Below are 18577 nucleotides of genomic sequence, written 5' to 3' on the forward strand. Positions count from 1 at the left end.
CTTAAGGATAGAAACATACCTGCCTGGGACAGATACTCAGCGAGCTCAACTGTATCTCTCTTCATATAGTCCACGGAGGTACATCTCAAGTCATTCACTCCAACATGGACTATGACAGAATCATAACAGTAACTGCTGAGAGACTTGAGTGCATTGGTGATATGGAGGATTCTGGCACCCGACAAACTGCCACCCATGACTGTCTCATTATCTAGCCTAGTGAGGGGCACATCTGTGTCTCTCACAATGGAGGCTCCTATGACTAATATGTTGGGTTTATGTTTAGGCCTTAGTGGCTGTGAGACACAGGTGTGTGGACAGTGGAGTTCTGTGCATTTATGCCTTGGTGGTCTCTTTTGTTTGGGTATGTTTTTGTTGAGGACCTCCACGATGTGGGGCTGTGTTGTGTAGGTGTGGGTGATATTTGAGGTGTGGTGTTTATGTTGACAACCTTCTCAGCGCCAGATATACTGGCTTGTGGGGGAGAGAGGAATGACACTAGGTGCATGATGTAATTGCATCTCTCACAAATTGCATTCTTAGGTCAGTTCTAAGAATTCAAGGCCTGAAGTTTCACGATTGGCTTTTCTTTAGGAACAAAAAACAGTAAAGATGCAATTGTTTGAACTAAAGCATATTGCAAACCTATGGTTATATAAACCCAGAAGGTCTTAATAGTAAAGCTGCTATGGTGGAACCACTTTGGACAACTTTACTGGCAATAATTAAGAGGTGGGTGTATTAAATGGAATTCAGAGTTGGGATAAGGATACAGGAATGGGTAAAGGATGACGGTGAACCCCAGAGGGAGAGTCTGGAATTTCAGGTCAGAGGGATAGCAAAGAGAATTCTTTAGAGCAGTGGGGTGAACAATCCTTCCACAGAGAGGAATGTGTCAGAGATTCACCTACCTGCCTTATGAGGAGAGGAGGCACAGCCTTCAACCTCCCAAGGAACAGAATGAAGAGGTTTTCAGTATGCCTGACTTCCAAGCTAAGTTTCATTAAGACCAAGATGAGATGCTGAGCTGTGCTAGAGAACATACCCAGGGTGATGGGAAAACTCCCCCTGAATGGCATCTTCCAGCTTATACCAACTTACAGTTGTAAAATGACAGTGTTTAGAGTAACACAGGAGAGGAAGAGACAGAGAGATTACACAGCAGCGGTTAGTGCCAAAGCCTTTTAAGCGAGTGGTTGTAAAGATGACCCACAGCTATATACTGGAGGGGAGCCATTTGGGAATGGATGAAACTAACACGATTATCCTAGTGAGGTATTAGTTGCCAGGTGTCCTAAAAGAAAATGAGAACTACTGGGCCAGATGTCTACAGTGCCAAAGGGCTGCTTCTAACCCAACCTTCAGCAGCCCCTATTCCAGATTCCTATAAAAGTGAGGCTCCTTTTGAAAGAATTGCTACAGATACTATGGGGCCACTAGTTAAGTCCAGCAATAGACACCATGTCTTGGCAGAGCTAAACCATACCATTCACTTTCCTGAAGCTATCCTGCTCATGAAAACCAACTCTAAAGTCATAGCAAAAGAATTTGTGTTAATATTTGTCTGGGCAGGAATTGGTACCTTAACAGAGATCCTAACAGACCAAAACATTCATATGATGTTGAAAATCATGCAGCATCTCTACCAAAAGTTTTCAGGAAAAACAACTGAGAACATATATCACCCCCACCCCCCATGGCCTGTTGGAAGGTTTTAATAGGACCGTGAAATCAATGCTGAGAAAAATCACATAGACAGGAAAACAATGGGATCATCTGTTGCCTTATTTAAATGTTTTCAGTCCAAAGGGTGCCCTAAGCCTCTACAAGACTTAGCTCCTTCAAACTGCTACATGGGGGTACATCCAAGCTAGCTATTAAGAGACACAGTTAGAGACCTGGGAAGAGGAAGAGGCACATTTTAAGGTTGCATTAGGCCATTACATTGATTTACAGGACAAAGAATGGCAGTAATCTCAAATTGACAGGAACATATGGAGAGAGAGTGTATGTTAGTCAACATGGCATCTAAAACAGGAAAGGTCAGAGCAAGAAATTCCAAGCAGGAAACCAAGTATCTGTTCTGGTCCCTAGGACTGAAGGTTCCTGGTCAAACAGCAAGGGCCCTAAAATGTTAACTGAACAAATTAATGGACTGGGTTATAAAAACAAGGCAAATAGGAGAGACATATAGAACAGATCAGCCACTCAAGTGTCTTAAAACCCTGTGTGAAGGGGCAAGCAGAGTATCCGAGATCAGGGACCACAAACAATAAAAACAGATAAAGTCCACTATCACATTGGCTGTGGATGTTACCTTTTCAAAACTTCAGAAACAAGGAAGTTCAAGAGTTCCTTTGAAGAAAAGATACCTTTTCCAAGATGCTGGGAAGGTCATCTCTTACCAACTATCAAAAAAAGAGACAATCCCAGGGGGAAAAGGTAATCTACAAACTACACAGAACCTGAAGCTTGCAAGCAAGCAGTGCAAGAGGAGATGCAAAAAATGTTAGGATTAAGGACTAAATAAACAACTGGTAGTTGGACCAGTTACATTGTGATAGTCCCAAAACCACAAATTACTGCTGGATTTTATAATGACTTCAGAAATCGCAACAGTATTTCAAAATGTTACCACTATCATGTGTCCAGGGTAGATAAGTTTTTATTATTTCTTTATTTTCATTTGATAACCGGGTAGTGTCAGACTGGGCAAGAAGCCCGTTTTCAGCAGAGACCCGGGGAGAAAACCCCCAAGGAAGATTACAGTGATTTTACATTTGACATATGGCTATTAGTATGTTTAGAGTGCATAAATAATACAAATAGAAGTTCAAATGCAAAGTTCCTAACATAGTACCTACAAGCATGCAACAATGGTAGTACAATATACAAATATATTATTTATACATGAAAAAAAAAACAGAATTTTTTTAATAGGATAAAATATAACAAACAGAGTAAGAAGGTTTAACTGCCAGGAGATACTGAGAAAGGGTGGTGTAAAGGAGGAAGTTAGACATTAAGGGGTTAAAGTAGTTGGCGTGGGTGCGAACAGGAGCAAAGCATATGTTTGGTGAACTATTCCTTTAGGGAATGTTTAAATGAATGTGTATCACTGATGGAAGAATATGCTGGAGTAGTGAGTTCCAGTGTTTGGCAAGAATATGAGAGTACAAGGAGATGCCGTGAGAGTTTTGTGCTTTATTAACCTTCAACAATACTTTAATCAGCAGACCTAAGAGATGTTAGGTTACTATAGGGTTAGACAAGGTCAGACAGAGCTGGGCAGCTGTCAGGCTTGTACAACACTGTATGGGCAGTTAGCAGCTGTTTCAGAGTAAGAATATATGAGGCAGCTCTAACCAATTCAGCTGGAGAACGGCAGTGCAATGGGGAGATCTTTGAGACTGATTAGTGGCAAATTTGTCAATTTTGTTACAGCAAGATTTAAGAATAGATCAGATATGAGACGACAGGTAAATATTTGTGAGCAGTAAAGAAGGGAAGATAGTAGATGGGTTCTGGCTGTTGCGAGTCTGGCATGGTCAGTAAGACACGTTTTAACTCTATAGAGAACCCAGTTTGACATGAACCTTTTTAATTGTTAGTGCAAGTTTTTTTGTCAAATTTAAATCCACTATCAACTGTGACACCAAGAAATTTAGTATGTTCAATGGGTTCTACTTTTGTGCCATTGGAAGAGAAAACAGAGACAGGAGGTTGGTTGTTAGTTGTTGAGTTACTATAGAAGATCATAAGCTTGGTTTTATAAGTACGTGTTGATGGACTTTTAGGTAGTTTTCAACATTGTGGAGGAGGGCTGCCTGAGTTTTTCTTGATGGTGGGGGCAGAGCAGATTAGGGAAGCATCATCAGCATACTGTACAATTAAGGCTGGATTTGCAGAGGAGTTAAGGTCATTGGTAAAAACTGTGAATAAAAAAAGTCAGCCAAGAATGGAACCTTGTGGGACTCCTGCACATACAGGGAGCTGGAGGGAGAGTTTTTTGTCATATAAAGTGCCTTGTTTCCTACCTGACAGGTAGCTATGAAACCACTTTAGGGCTTCAGAGCTGGAATGACAGAAAGCTAGTTTATTGAGAACTATTTGATGAGATCAGTGTCATATGCTTTTGACATGTCTAGGAAGGTAGCAGAGACTAGTTGGTTCTTGTTTTTGAGTTGATTTACAGTACTGGTAAAGCTAATTAGAGCTGTACTTGTACTATGCCTCGGTTGAAAGCCATGTTGTGTATTAGATAAATAGATTATTCCACAGAAAATGTTATCAGATCTGTTTGTGTATACATTTTTCTAAGATTTTGGCAAGTGGAGACAGAATGGCTATGGGTCTATAATTGGATATATCAGAATAGGAAGCGCTTTTATGCAAGGGCATGATGTGAGATATTTTCTAGAGGAGTGGTACATACTGTTCAGAGATAGAATGGTTAATGAGAATAGATATAGGGTAAGCGATGGAAGTAAAAGCTAATTATAGAAAGTCACCAGGAAGCTGGTTTGCAGCTAACGTGCAAGGTTTTCATTTGGAAAGAAGATTTTTGACATAGCTTGTATGGACTGGTTTGAGATAGAGAAGGGTAGAATTGTTGTTGAAGGTTTGAAGTATGGTTAGTGGTGTTTTAGGAGTACTGTTTAGTAGAGAGGTTATTGAGTTAATAAAGTGGGAGATAAATTGAGTGGCTATGGGCTCATTTTGGTTGGTCAGAGTTGGGGGTGGGGTAGTGGGTTTTCCTGGGTTGAGAAAGAGGTTAACTGTTTGTCAGAATCTTTTGGGGTTATTCTGGTATTTTACTTGGTTTGGAAGTAGTGTTTTTTTTTTTTTATCTTGTTGAATTAGTTTTTTTAGTTTGATTTCTAAGTTGTTGGTAGGTAATAACTCCCCTCTGAATACCTGAAAATTGCAGCGGATACACTAGCCTACACCAATTTTCAATTCTAAATCAATCGTTCCATAACAGAAGGCTATGTTCCCTCGATATGGAAAATATCCCACATCATTCCCCTCCACAAAGGCAATCCCTCCACTGACCTCTCCAATTACCGCCCCATTGCTATCCTCTCCCCTCTCTCCAAGATACTTGAAAAATGTATCAACACCCAGGTCTCCAACTACCTCCAAGCTAATAATCTCCTCTCCAAAACCAAACATGGTTTCAGGCCATAATCACAGCACTACCTCCACTCTGCTCTCCTTCACCAACACTATACCTCATCACAAAAATAATGTCCTCTTCTCTACTGCAGTATTTCTTGATCTCTCAAAGGCCTTTGACATAGCATATCATGAGCTACTACTCTCACCAACCTCTCCTCCTCAAAATCAGCCTGCAACTGGTTCCACAGCTATCTACATGGACACCAGCGATCACTTCACCTCCCAGTTAGTCTTGGAGTTCCCCAAGGGTCTATCCTTGGCCCTCTGCTATTCTCACTTTTCACTAACAACCTACATACTGCCACCACACAAGCATCTCTTATACAGTACGCAGATGACTCTACTCTCATCTGCTCTGCCCCCACTCTACCAGAACTACAGCAAATCACACAGGAATCATTCTTTTCTGTAGAAAGCTGGCTATCCAATGCTCAGGTACTACTCAACCCAAGTAAGACAAAACTTCTCCTGTTCCAACCTTCCAAAGTCACCCAAAACACCCCCCACTTCAACATTCTCACCAAAGACAATACCATCATCTCTCCATCAGAACACATAATACTACTCAGTGTGGAAATAGACAACAAACTTAGATTTGACACCCACATATCTGTCACAATAAAAAAAAGTTCACAAGAAACTTGGTGCATTATATCGAAGCCACCAATTCCTAACCAAGGTGGCTAGAATCTCCATAGCCAATTCCCAGCTAACCCTACTCTACCCCATACTTACCAACCTTAAGACAGACAGACCTACACAAGCTGGATGCTTGTTACAACAAAATTGCTAAATTTGCCACTGGAACCTCCTGCCGCAGCCATCAACTCCCACAACTCATCAATTTTAATCAACTCACCCTCGCTTACAAACTTATTAACCACTCCCATTACATCCCTTCTCTTCAAACCCTTCTCCAACCCCATCACTCCACTAGGCCCCTAAGATCAAGAAAAATCAACTCACTGTTATCAAACCCAAAAACTCAGTAGGAAAAGCCATATTTTCATGTACCATATCTAAACTTTGGAACAATCTTCCACCATCTATAACTACTCTACCTGCCAGCAACCTTTTCAAGACTGCGCTCAAATTCCACTTAAATTTGCATCGGCGTTGTCCTTCTTCTAATCCAGACTAACACCCCCATTATACAGTTGCATGCCTGAAAGGGATGGCACGTTGTGCTTTTGCCAAAATCAGTACACAGTACAGAAGGGATTCAGCCCCTACCCCCCCCCCCCCCCGGGGTTGTGCAATCTCAGTCAGTATATTTAAAGCATTGCAAAAACACCTTTTCATTTTTTTTTTTAATATAACAGTCAATGAGTTCCACGGATCCCAATAATTTCAATGGATAATAGCATAATAGTGTGTGTGTGTGTCTCACATTTACGCATTGAAACAAAGCAGAAATTCAAACAGGGAAGGTTAGGACATATTTATATGCATTACATTTTCAAAACAAAGGGGGAGTGCAATACATTGTAGACAGGAGATCTGGGAAGCAAAAACAGTCTGTTTTGTGGTAGGAACTAAGAAAAGATACACAGACAAAGGACAGCAGTTGGAGGTGCTGTTAGAGACAACTTCAGAAGAATAATCAGAATTATTTGAGTTTGGGAAGGATCAAGAAAAATAGAAAATGATCAGATAACTGCAAGGAAGTTATTTGGGAATGCAGCAAGGGAAAAATTAGTAGCTGCCAGAAAAAAAAAAAGTGATGGCTCTTTCACATCCACTCTCTACAGCTAAAGAGCTTACAAAAAAGTTTTTTTTTTTTTGAAATACTCCATGACACAGCAGCTGAATAAAAATGTTAATGCATTCTTTTACAATGCTAAGGGAAAAAAAAACTTTTCAGGATTTTTGAATGATGAAAAATTACAATTAAGAAAAAAAATCTTACAACTAAAACTGGTCAAAGAGGCAGTCACCATTTATTTATTTTACATTTGTTGACCAGGATAGTCCATCTGGGTGCGAGCCCATTTTCAGTGGAGGCCCAGGGAGAAAAGTTCCAATACAAACAAGAATAACATTGCATTGACAGGTACAATGTTGATTTTAGATGGAATTTAACAAAAATATTTAGAAACAACAAAGGAAGTACAATACAGAATAGGCACTTTAGTGTTAAGGAAAAAGTTATTGCAATATAGTAAACATATGTTGTATGTATATATACACACACACATTTTATATATAATTTTTTTTTGAGGGCAGGAGTCCATCTTTAATAAGTTTATATACGTACATCTTATCACAACCACATTTTTAATGGTCAGATCGTTTGCTTCACAATCATGCAATCGGGTCATTAATGCTGTATAAAAATTATGTAATGTCTGTTATTGTACCACAACCCTCTTTTTTTATGTAGTAAATAAAAGGTAGAAAACATACTGCTCGTGTTTGTGTGTGCACTTCACTCACAGAGTTAGTTATTTCAAGTCTGGCTGCTACACATTTATTTGTCGTGGCAGCACATGTCACTCTACTGATGCATTTGTTTGGGAACCACGGAATGAGTAATCCACATCATTACACCATGAATAACATCAAACATCGGTGTACCACAACGTCTCTTTATCAGAACATACCCCCTTCACAAAGCAAGACACATCAGTGCTACCAACTTTCTCAGTTAAAGCCGAGCACACAATCAGCTGTCAACATCATGCACCCTCTTCACGTGAAATCAGTAAGAATACAGTGTTTCGGTTGAACATTGGTTAAAACAATAGTTACAAATACAGCAGTTTACCTACAGCAATTTCTCCGTGTCTGTATTTTGCTTGCAAAGTATAAAGTGAAAATAATGCAAGCGACAGTTGGAAAGCAGTCACGATCCCTGAAGCGTGCGTGTGCAATGCACGCAAAATGGGAAGAGGATTTCTGAAATAGTTCCTCTTCGTAAAAGTCATGTAAATGTTTGAATAAGTAGCAAGGAGTAAGAATGACAGTTTGCAGTGGGTCATGCAGTCATATCTGTGGAGGTATGCATATTTTGCAACCACGAAAATGTGGTTGCGATAATACGCAAGTACAAAATAAAAAGGTATTATCAAATTATACTCTTATTGTAGGTAGCTGATAGGTGCTGTTAACAAGTGGGACTGGGCTCTATGTGAAGACTATAAAATATGGGGATGAAATTTGATGTGAGCGTATGTGGTATTAGCCTGGCTTGGTGCAGGAGTAGAGCCAGCTGTTAGTGAGGTGGTCTTTTTGCAGAGTTTTGATTTGGTGTAGGTTGGTAGCATTAAGGATGTGTTGGGGGACTGAGTTCCAAAGTTTAGAAATGTGGTGGGAGTAGAGGGAGTCCCCAGCTTTGTTGTTGGAGTGTTTTGTGTGAGGATGGGAGTTGCCGAGTGTTGGCATACAGCTGGAGTAAATGCTGTAGGGTTGGGGTTCTGTTTGGCTGGTACATTAGTTGGTGGGTAAAGACAAGTTGCGTATAGGTTAGTTGTTGTGCGAGTTCTAGCCAATTTATTTGTTGTAAGGCAGAGCAGTGATGGGACCTACATGGTGCTATGGCAAACTTGGCAATTTTATTGTAGGGTGACTCAAGTTTGGTAAGGTCAGTTTTGTAAACCTGAACAAATGCTTTGATACAGCAACAAATATAAAGTACATTAAAAAGATACATGATGCCAAGTATTCCTTTTTTCCTGCTTGAACAAGGGCAATTTTGTTTTTTGTTTAATCTCTCTAGTATGTAACATGTGCAAAGAACATACATACCCAAAGGCTACTACTTTTATCAAAATATCTTTCCTGAAACAGTAGCACGTCTGCTATGTAATTTATTTTTATTTTAACCTCACTGACCCACCCTTAACTGCAATGAACTGCCAAAAAGCTCTGCCAAGGAAAGAGCCAGTTAAAGCACTGCAAAACCCACAATGCAGTTTTAGTCCAATTAAAAGTATATTTCCCTTCTCACAAACAAGCATGTCAAACCCCTTAATTTAATCTAAATTCTGAGTACAAACTACATGAAACTGAAGGCTAGTATTTTCAGTAATGAGCAGCAGACCTAAAAAAGTAGGGGGGGGTATGCCAGTGAGAGAAAAAGCATATTCTTAGGCAACAGCTTCTCTTCAGTAACAAAAGCGAAAACATATAAAAGTATGGGGTGACCTGAGTGAGTAATAAATACACTATTTGAAAGATGCAAACTTTACAGCCAGCATGTCAGTACCTGCAGCCAGCATACAGCTGTAGGATAGTCTCAATGTCAAACAGCCGACAATCAGTTACTTCAGGCAGCAACTAACCTGGGTGGAGCAAAGTCAATCTTCCTGCCCACAGTTTAACCTTGCAACTACTTGCTGAAGAATGTTCACAGTTTCAGCCTACAATACATTGAAAATCCAATGTTTCTACAATGCAACAACCTAACATATAAAGCATTTTTAAATGCACTTCCCAAACATAAAAATCAGCCAAAAAAAATGATAAAAAAAAAATTAGACAAACAAATAACTGCAAAAGACAAGACGTTCTGCTGCAACAGTTTTTGCTTGCACAATATCAACTACACTCTCTCTGTTCATAGGTTCCAAGAAGTAGCAGAATCCTCCATTTAAAATGATGACAGCACACACAATTTTAAGAGTTATTTGCAATGTCTGCTGTTCTGCTGCTACATTCTCCCACTGTCTTCTGTGTAAACAGGAAGACAACACAGGATATTCACTAAAGATATAAAGATATCAGTTACAGGCAGGAGAAAGCAGGGAAGTGAGGAGCTGTTTTTCTTTTGTATGTGGTTTAGAAGATGGTGAATGCTGAAGTCTGTGTATGTTACTCTGAAGATGTGCAATCCTCACCGGTCTTAAAATTCAATAATGTGGAGAAATGGCGGCAACACAGACAAGTCTTGTGAGCACATACCTTCTCTGGCAAGGGGCAACAAGTTTTATCAAACAATATGGGATTCAACACAGCAAGAAAACACTAAATAGAATTTCCACCAACAAAATTATTGCAGGAACAACCAAAATAACCCCAACTGCAACTATGCATCTGAAAGCACAATTATTCACTCTTCTTCTCTGGGTTGCACAATGTGTTGCGGAGCTTTTCCACTCTGATGTAATAGTAACAGGATTTCCAGCATCCTGCAAAAGTCAGACCATCAAGTACCAACATTATACAATACTGGCCTAAGGGTTGACACCCAACTGCCTAGTAATCAGTGTGAATATTGGACTTTACTAGAACAAAAGCAAAGCACAAACCCAGCTGCATTAACACAACAGACAATGATAACCACAACTGCTTCACTTAAGTCAACTGCTATTTTTCTAAAGAAAAGTCAGTCCAGGGGCACAGCTATAGACAGCAGACCCTACTAGGAACCGAGAAACGGGTGTACCCAATTCACTCCCCACCCAAGGACCACATGACAAATGTCCTGGTTCACTCTGAGTAAACAGGACACTCCCTATACTTCTCAGTCTCCTCGGCACAGCTAACTCATGAAAGAAAACTACAATAAAGTGGATATGTTTATATATAGCTCTTTCTGTGTGGAGTTTCTAGACACACACACACAAATATGGGGTTGCTTACCATAGCCGACACAGCAAAAAGTTGATGGCAAGAAAATCTACCACAAAAGGTCAATAACGCAAACATCGACAGTCAACTGTGCATGCACAAGAAAAATCATTACTGCTTAAAAAACTAACAAACAACATCAGTGTTTACTGGCCCCCCCCTGCATCTCCCACACCCCTTGCTCAATTCTATATAGTAACTCAGAGATCACAAAATCCCTGGAGAAAGAGAATATTCCCCAAACCAGTATTGGCGATCTAGCATACCCGTTGACAATCTGCATACGTCAACCAAGCATCTGTCGACCAAATTCAGGAGTCCCATATATACATATACACACAAACATACATTATACAAAAAGAAAAAATGTTCCAACCATCAAAACATACAAGTAACAAATTATCAGCTTTAAAATTAAATACAAAACAAAGCTTTACACAAAAAAAGTTTTAGTATGTATAAAAATGAAAACATCACTTGTGCAGAGGCTCTAAAACAACTGGCTGTTACCCGCACACAGAAAACTACACAACAAAATGTACATGAAGAGAGTTAAGGGGTGAACACCCAGTAGACAGTGTGGGCGCTGCTAAAAGCCAACAAGCATGGCAAATGAGAGCAGCACAGAAAATCCAACACAAAAGGAAATATACAGAGTGGAAAGACCACGTTTGCATAGTGTGGGGTCAGGGTGTGTGAAAATAACAGCAGGTAGGTAGGTACAGCACCAACTGTTCCCCAGCAGCAGATAAGCTTTTAGGATACTTCTGAAAGAGAGAAAATTGACAGCTGTAGTAAAAAAGATGTAGGACTTCACAGCCCAGAAAAGAGTAATGGGTATTCCATTTGCAAAACAAGAGACCAAATGGATCAGTCTGAATACCAAGGAAGGCAAGCAACTAAGAAATAGAGTATAGCAAGCATGGCATATACAAGATCTGTTAGGCAAAGAGTAATAAAAGAGTTCAAGAGACAGCAAGCCCAAATGCTTAACAGAGATGTGATTTATGAAGGGAGAGGATCTGCCAGAAATCATAATAAAATTGGCTAAAGGGGGAATGGCTTGTTTACTGACAGGAAACAGTCAGACTCATTGATAAAATAGAAATTAGTAGAGATCAACACTTTTCTCCTTGTGTCAAAAACAAAGTAAAAGGTCACAGTCACAAACTTAAAAACTGGCACGATACAGAAGCAACACTAAAATACATAGGTGGAATAAAGAACATAAGTCAGTAAATTCCTAAGATAGAAGATCGTATCTTGCTCAATGTGGTACAAATCACACTCTGAAGACGGGAGATAAGCAGCAGGATAAACACTCATCAGAAGAGATATGCTTTTACTTTTTTTCATCCAGCAGCATTCTGCAAGAACTCTAGGTCTAGAACAAACATTCAATGTTAAGGAAGCCAAAGTGATTCTAACTGTGGAGGGAAGCTGTGCCAGATGCAGAAAGAGAAAATGCAGTGTCACCAGTTAGTGTGCAACTGCACAGGAACCTCACTGAAAACAAGGTGGCAGATTATTTAGCATGTACGTATGAGCCTTGGAGGAAAGCATTTGTTTATTTAAAACAGTGTAACAATGACACCAAGGATAGCGCTGATTTTTCAAGCACTATCAGTCAAAAGAAGTTCATGTTAAGAGTCCCATAAAACATTTATTAGATATGATCATGCAAGACAGAAGAGTTATCCTACCAAACAGTTAAAGCAAGCCAAAAAAGAGTTAGCCTCCACCAAAAAGGTGACTGTTCAGACACATCAAGACACACTGATATGAGCAGTAGCAAGCGATATCTTTTGTTTGAAGTATACACAGCATACAAAGCTGTCACTGCCCACTTTACATGCTACCATTCAGTCCACAACAATAATAAACTATGTTTCTATTATTACATATGTCAAAAAGGTTGGTAAAATGTGACTCACTTCTGATAAAATGCATTGGAATAAATGAGTTACAGGTGGGCTGCTGCTCCCCTTAACTGCCCCACTAAAACAAATTTATAGTCTACAATCACTGCCCTATAACCACTGCAATAACAATCCCCACGAAATCAACAGCAACCCATGGGCACAATAGTTAGCTCAAAAAAAAAAAAAGAGAGACCGAGAAAGGTTTATTAAAAATAAAAGATTGTTAACCGGGTGATTGGACTGTCGAGGACTCATTTTTCCACTTTTTTTAAACTCATCTATTATACAGTCTCACTTACTGGTATATGCTAACAGAAAAGTTTACAGACTAACATTCCACTGTATGATACTGTAAGTTGGAATGCCAATCATGATACACCCACCCACAACTTAGCAAAATTAAATTATGTGCCTTAGTATGACCTACTGCAAAAATGTTAGTAGTAGATTACACACCACAAGAAATGACACAAGACACTTTGGTAACAAGGACAGCAATGAGCAAAAAACTGCACCATCCGGTGATTCAGTCCATTTATCTTCAATATCAGAGGGGAAAATGTGCTATATTACTGAACAGTGAACCGCACCATACAACCAATTCTACATACACGGAAGTCACACTATCAGCTTTGCAAAAGTGTTCCCATCCTTACTAATGCAAGAAGAGCAATCTATTCCATGGTCATCAAGAAAACTCACTCCCGAAATTCATAGCCAGAAGCATCACATTTGTTTCTTCTACCAGCTCAGTTTTAAGCAGTTGCTGTAATTTTAGACATATACAACATGAAAAGCTTCTCATACTTTAAAGAATCTCATCATATCAACAATTTTAAGAATACTGCTAAGTACTGAATGTACTCCAGTACATTATTCCAGTAATGAATAATTTCATCAAACACAGCAGAGGAAAAAAAAAAGTCAATCTTTAAAACAATTTTACAACAGTAAACAAAAAATATACCAGAAGTTACACGTTATGGCAAATCTCACATCAAGTTAAACACCCTGTTATATCACCTTATCTGCAGTATATAATTTCATATAAAAACAACTGCATTAATGATGCAATCATAGAGGAAATCTGACCTCATGAGAGGAAGTAGGTACACCACACTATGCCACCCATGCTGCCCAACAACTGCCAGCTTCACCTCTAAGTGAAAGTCCGCACAACCACTGTGGTAGGCCACCACCACTAAGCATTGCACGACTTCTCTTTCAGCATGCTGATGAGATAAGTGAAATTACTGTTTTTTAAATACAGTTCTCCAAGATAAGCACAAGCCATTATCTTAACTTTCCAGTAGCAACATCCAAGGCACACTTCTAAACTACAAGAGTGAAAAAGAAACCAGCCAGCCTACACCTTCAAAAGAACTCATGTGAAATGTCAAATGATGCCTCAGCTGTAGTTGGAGCCCTGAGAAAGGAAGTCGGGGACTACCTGCCATCAAACCACTTTGTGTTATATGTCCCAAACAATGTAATACCTTTTGCAATAATGAAATGGAATAGCTGTAGAATTGCACACAGTGTGTTTCAAGCTAGCTGTTCGCTCCCTTCACTCAAAGAGCCCAACAGTAAAAGTCACCCAATTTAAAATAATAAAAAATAGTTCAATAAAACCCCCCATCATCAGGGCCCTGACTACATATGGTACACCAGGCAAGCACCATGATCTGCCTTTATTTTGGTGCAATAACATTAAGTAAACTTAATTACAGTTTTCTAAACATTTGAGTTGTCACTACAACACTGCTTAATTTTAATGAACTCCTGAATCTTTCATCCACAAAAAAGTTCCTCAAATACAAGGAAACAAAAGCCACATTCCTCCCAAACAAGAAAACCTTGACAACCAAATTAAACACATATCATAAAAATAACCTTGTGGCTCCCAGCCATGAACTAACAAACTGAATAACAAAAGGTTACAACACATAGACATATCTTGTGTCTAATATCAGACTGTGTATGTACATAAATAAAAATATATACAACACATATACACGTACAAAGACATATAATCTATATGTACACACATTTATAATTTAAACATTTATATATAAGCATATATTTATATGGGTGTGTGTGTGTATAAACACACACATATATATATATATATATATATATATATATATATATATATATACACACACACACATACACACACACAAATATATTTTTACATTAAATCACATCTGAAAACAAGTTGCTGCTCTTAACCATGATCTAAATTACACACAAGCATGTATATATGAAATATGTGCGTGTCTATACGCACACGCACATACAGTGTGTGTGCATATGTGTTTAAACTAAACTGCAAGCAGTTTATATGGAAAAGTACCATGAAACCAGCTATGCACTTGCATGACACTATCTCTCTGACACACTCCCTCTCAAAAAGACATACTATCAGAGTTGTATACTCATACTATTAACTGTACTTCAAAACTGCAACTACCATTATGCTCTGCCTTTTCATACACACTTTTGAATAAAATATACACAGCTGCTCAGATAAACTGTATACATTATTTATTGGCAGTGAATGTTGGTATGATGTCACTTCTAACTGAAGGAGCAAACGATGCCAACCTACACAACCCAGAGATACGCTTCCCTTGAATAAGATGGTCAAAACACCTGTCAATCAATTGGAAATCTAAATAAATATATAAAAAAGATAAACTTCTAGGCAAATAGTTTATACCATTACTGTCAGTATACAGCACAATACACATTAGCTATAATACTTCGCATATTTAACGCTCATAACCACTTTGCAAAGCGAATACACCCACCGAATCATTCAAACCATTCATATACTGCCATGGTAAATCAGAAAGACTGAAAAACCTTCAACGAAGGCACCTACTATTCAAGATATCACATATCCTATAAAAAAAAAACAGCGGATGAAAAGTACAAACTGACATAAGCCTAACACTGGGGCACTGAACTGCAGCAAGACAAACATAGGTAGACAGTGAATTACATGCAACCTGGTAACTCGGAGATTATTTTCATTTCATAAACATTCCAACTGTCGAGTCCCAAAAAGGTGTACTGTGAGAATATGACCACATATGAGTAATAACAAAAAGACACACCCTCTGGACAAACCAGAACTTAGTGCATGATCAACCCAAATTTATTTTTACATCAGGCCCCTTCGATCACATTCAACTATTAAGCAGCATGTAGTCCAAGTAAAAAGCCAAGAACATCTAAATTACAATGTATCATCGCCTTTCTCTTCAAATGATTTCATATGGATTTCCTTATTCCCCAAATTCCACATTTCCTGCCCTCAATTCCCGCAGATCTCCGTTCCTGTTTCACAACCAAGACTCGCCCAGTCCCTTTCAGATACTCGTACCTGAACGTAGTTGTTTTCACAGTAATCCGCGACCCTGCTCAAATTCTGATAGCTCTCAATCAGAGCTCTTTTGCCAGCTGGGATCTCCTCCTCTAGTAACATCTGTAGCTCTGCCATCTTACATCCCTGTGCATCTCTCGCTCTCCCTGACAGACTGCTCGCTCTCGCGCTCGCCCCTACCCTTTGATTACGCGGCGCGGTCCCGAGCAAAAACGTACGCCTAGTATTGTGGGATTTCCAACCTCGTTTTCGCCTGCAAGGACCTTTCACCCACGCTGTAGGCTGGCCTAGTGGGAATTGTAGTCAGTCTTCTGAAGTTGTATTTCTACTGTTTGCAACAAATGAAAATTCTTTGATAATCACATATATTAAAAATGAAAATACTTATATTCTAAACTGTTATAGCTGAGCAGTGGGTAAAAACAGTTTTCGTGATATACTGCCGTTGCACTACCCAGCATTACGCCAAATGTCAATAAAAGGTGCAACATTTATTTGGAGAACGTTGTCCTTTTAAATATCAAAACAGCTTTGACAGAACTGGACCGTTTTCAGGTTTAGTACGGAGAATAAAATAAACATTAATCATAACAATTGCAACACGTCAGGCACACCTTTTCGACTAAAGAAAACTATTGCTATAGGTGTTCTTATCAGACAGTTATCACTGTATGAAAAAAATGGTTTACTAGTACTTTTAGCTGTAACAATTAGAAATCAAGCTTTTTTCCCTTTGTGTAGAAAGCTCTTAGTCTGACCCCAAGACTCAAGGTTTAAAGTACCTTGCATGGTGTCAGGGTTTACTGCCAAAATGTCAAGTTCATTCACTCCAGATGATATTATTTTACTGCTTCCATTCTGTAAGAATGAAATGTGATCCCTTAGAAGCTATTCAGTGATCACAGCAGATTACTACACTAACATTGCATTCACCTTAGTGATGCACCTCCAGACCTTCATACCTCCTTCAGCATATATATATATATATATATATATATATGTGTGTGTGTGTGTCTGTGTGTGTGTGTGTATACATATATATATATATATATATATATATATATATATATATACACACATATATAGGGTCTATATTATATTCTCGCATGCTTAGAAAAGCGTATGATAAATAATCGACCCCATGTAAGCGAAAGCTTACGTCAAAACCTCAGAACACTGATTTTTTTCCAAGGGAAAAAAAATCACTGTTATGAAATAAAAAAAAAATACTTTAAAAACATTACGTAATGCGCCCCCCAAACCCCCTACTTAAATATACCAACTCTGAGATTGTACTACAGTGCCGGAAATAGCAAAGTAACAAAAGCGGCCAAGCAAATTCTTTCCCAGGGAAAGAATTCACTGAAAAGCCGCTTTGTTATTTTGCCTTTTTGCTCTTGTCAGTTCAATCAAGACGCATTCGACAAACTGCTTCTGTGATCTGGTAATAGGAACCGTATATATACATATATACATATATATGTGTATTTTAGCTCCACAGCTGCACAACACAGGTGAAGTAAGAAACTCCTGAAAGTACACAGCAGTCTCAAACAATCACTTTTTCTCTCAAAACTGAGCTAACAATTTAGTTCTGGGAGAGGTCCAAGGTGGCTACACCCCAATCAACAAAATTATTACAGCTTTCCCAGTATTCAAAACAGAAATGTAGGGAAATTGCCTACTAATTTGGGTAAAATTTAGTTACTGGCTAGTCACTATGCTGCCTGGGAGTAATCAAAGAAGAAATATGCAGAAAATAAGAAAAAATCGACTAGAAAAGGAGAAGGAAAAACACTGGTGGGAAGAGCATTGCAGCTGTTCATCAAAAAACATATTTCAGCTTTAGTCCAGGAGATGGCTAATAGTAATTTAGAGGAATATAAATCAAATGTATTTCAAGGTGCTTAAAATAATAGAATAAACTTTAAGAAGTTATTCAGATGAGCTGATAAAATTGCAAAAATCCAGGGTTGAAATGAAGGAAAGATTGTCTGAATATGAGGATTCTGAAGAACTGCCCCCAAAAATGATAGGATTAGAAGATGAACCATACAGACAACACCTGAGATTTTTTATTACACCAGAGACTTTGGAAGGAATAGATTGCATTAATTTTATTTAACTATAAATAAGCAACTGGACTGGTATTCCACTGCAGGACTTGTTAATCAAAAGGGGACATTGTGTGTATGCTCCAGACCTGGTCATGAGAAATCAGACAAGATCTATATTAGTAAGCAGTCATACCATCATAAAGAACTGATCTTAACAAAACTCTGGAAGAATGAAAAAATATCAAAAACTGGGGACACCAGAGTATTTGTGAAAAGTTATTATTTGCTGTACACCAGACAAAAGAGAAGTGAGTTTATCCCTGCAATCAGGAGATGTCAGAAGGCAGGTGTGACATTTAAGTCACTATAGCCAGCTGTTTTTAGAATTATTTTTCTTGGTGAATCAACAACTTTTTGGATGCACAGCACATTAAGGAAGAAATAGCAAAGTATAC

At 38.7% G+C, this 18577-nt stretch overlaps 1 protein-coding gene across 1 annotated transcript in view; it reads right to left on the minus strand.

The window, feature by feature from the left end:
- ABI1 (abl interactor 1) overlaps window positions 1-16261 on the minus strand; it is a gene marked incomplete at its 3' end in the record, with an annotated part of 1176232 nt that extends 1159971 nt beyond the window's left edge. Inside the window, 1 exon segment of the mRNA XM_044064550.1 lies at window positions 16066-16261. Within this exon segment, the coding sequence (XP_043920485.1) occupies window positions 16066-16182 (117 nt within the window).
- Between the last annotated feature and the right edge of the window lie 2316 nt (window positions 16262-18577).

This window comes from Protopterus annectens, chromosome 3.part0 (genome assembly GCF_019279795.1).
Source record: "Protopterus annectens isolate FY-2018-M chromosome 3.part0, PAN1.0, whole genome shotgun sequence".
Taxonomy (NCBI): domain Eukaryota; kingdom Metazoa; phylum Chordata; order Ceratodontiformes; family Protopteridae; genus Protopterus; species Protopterus annectens.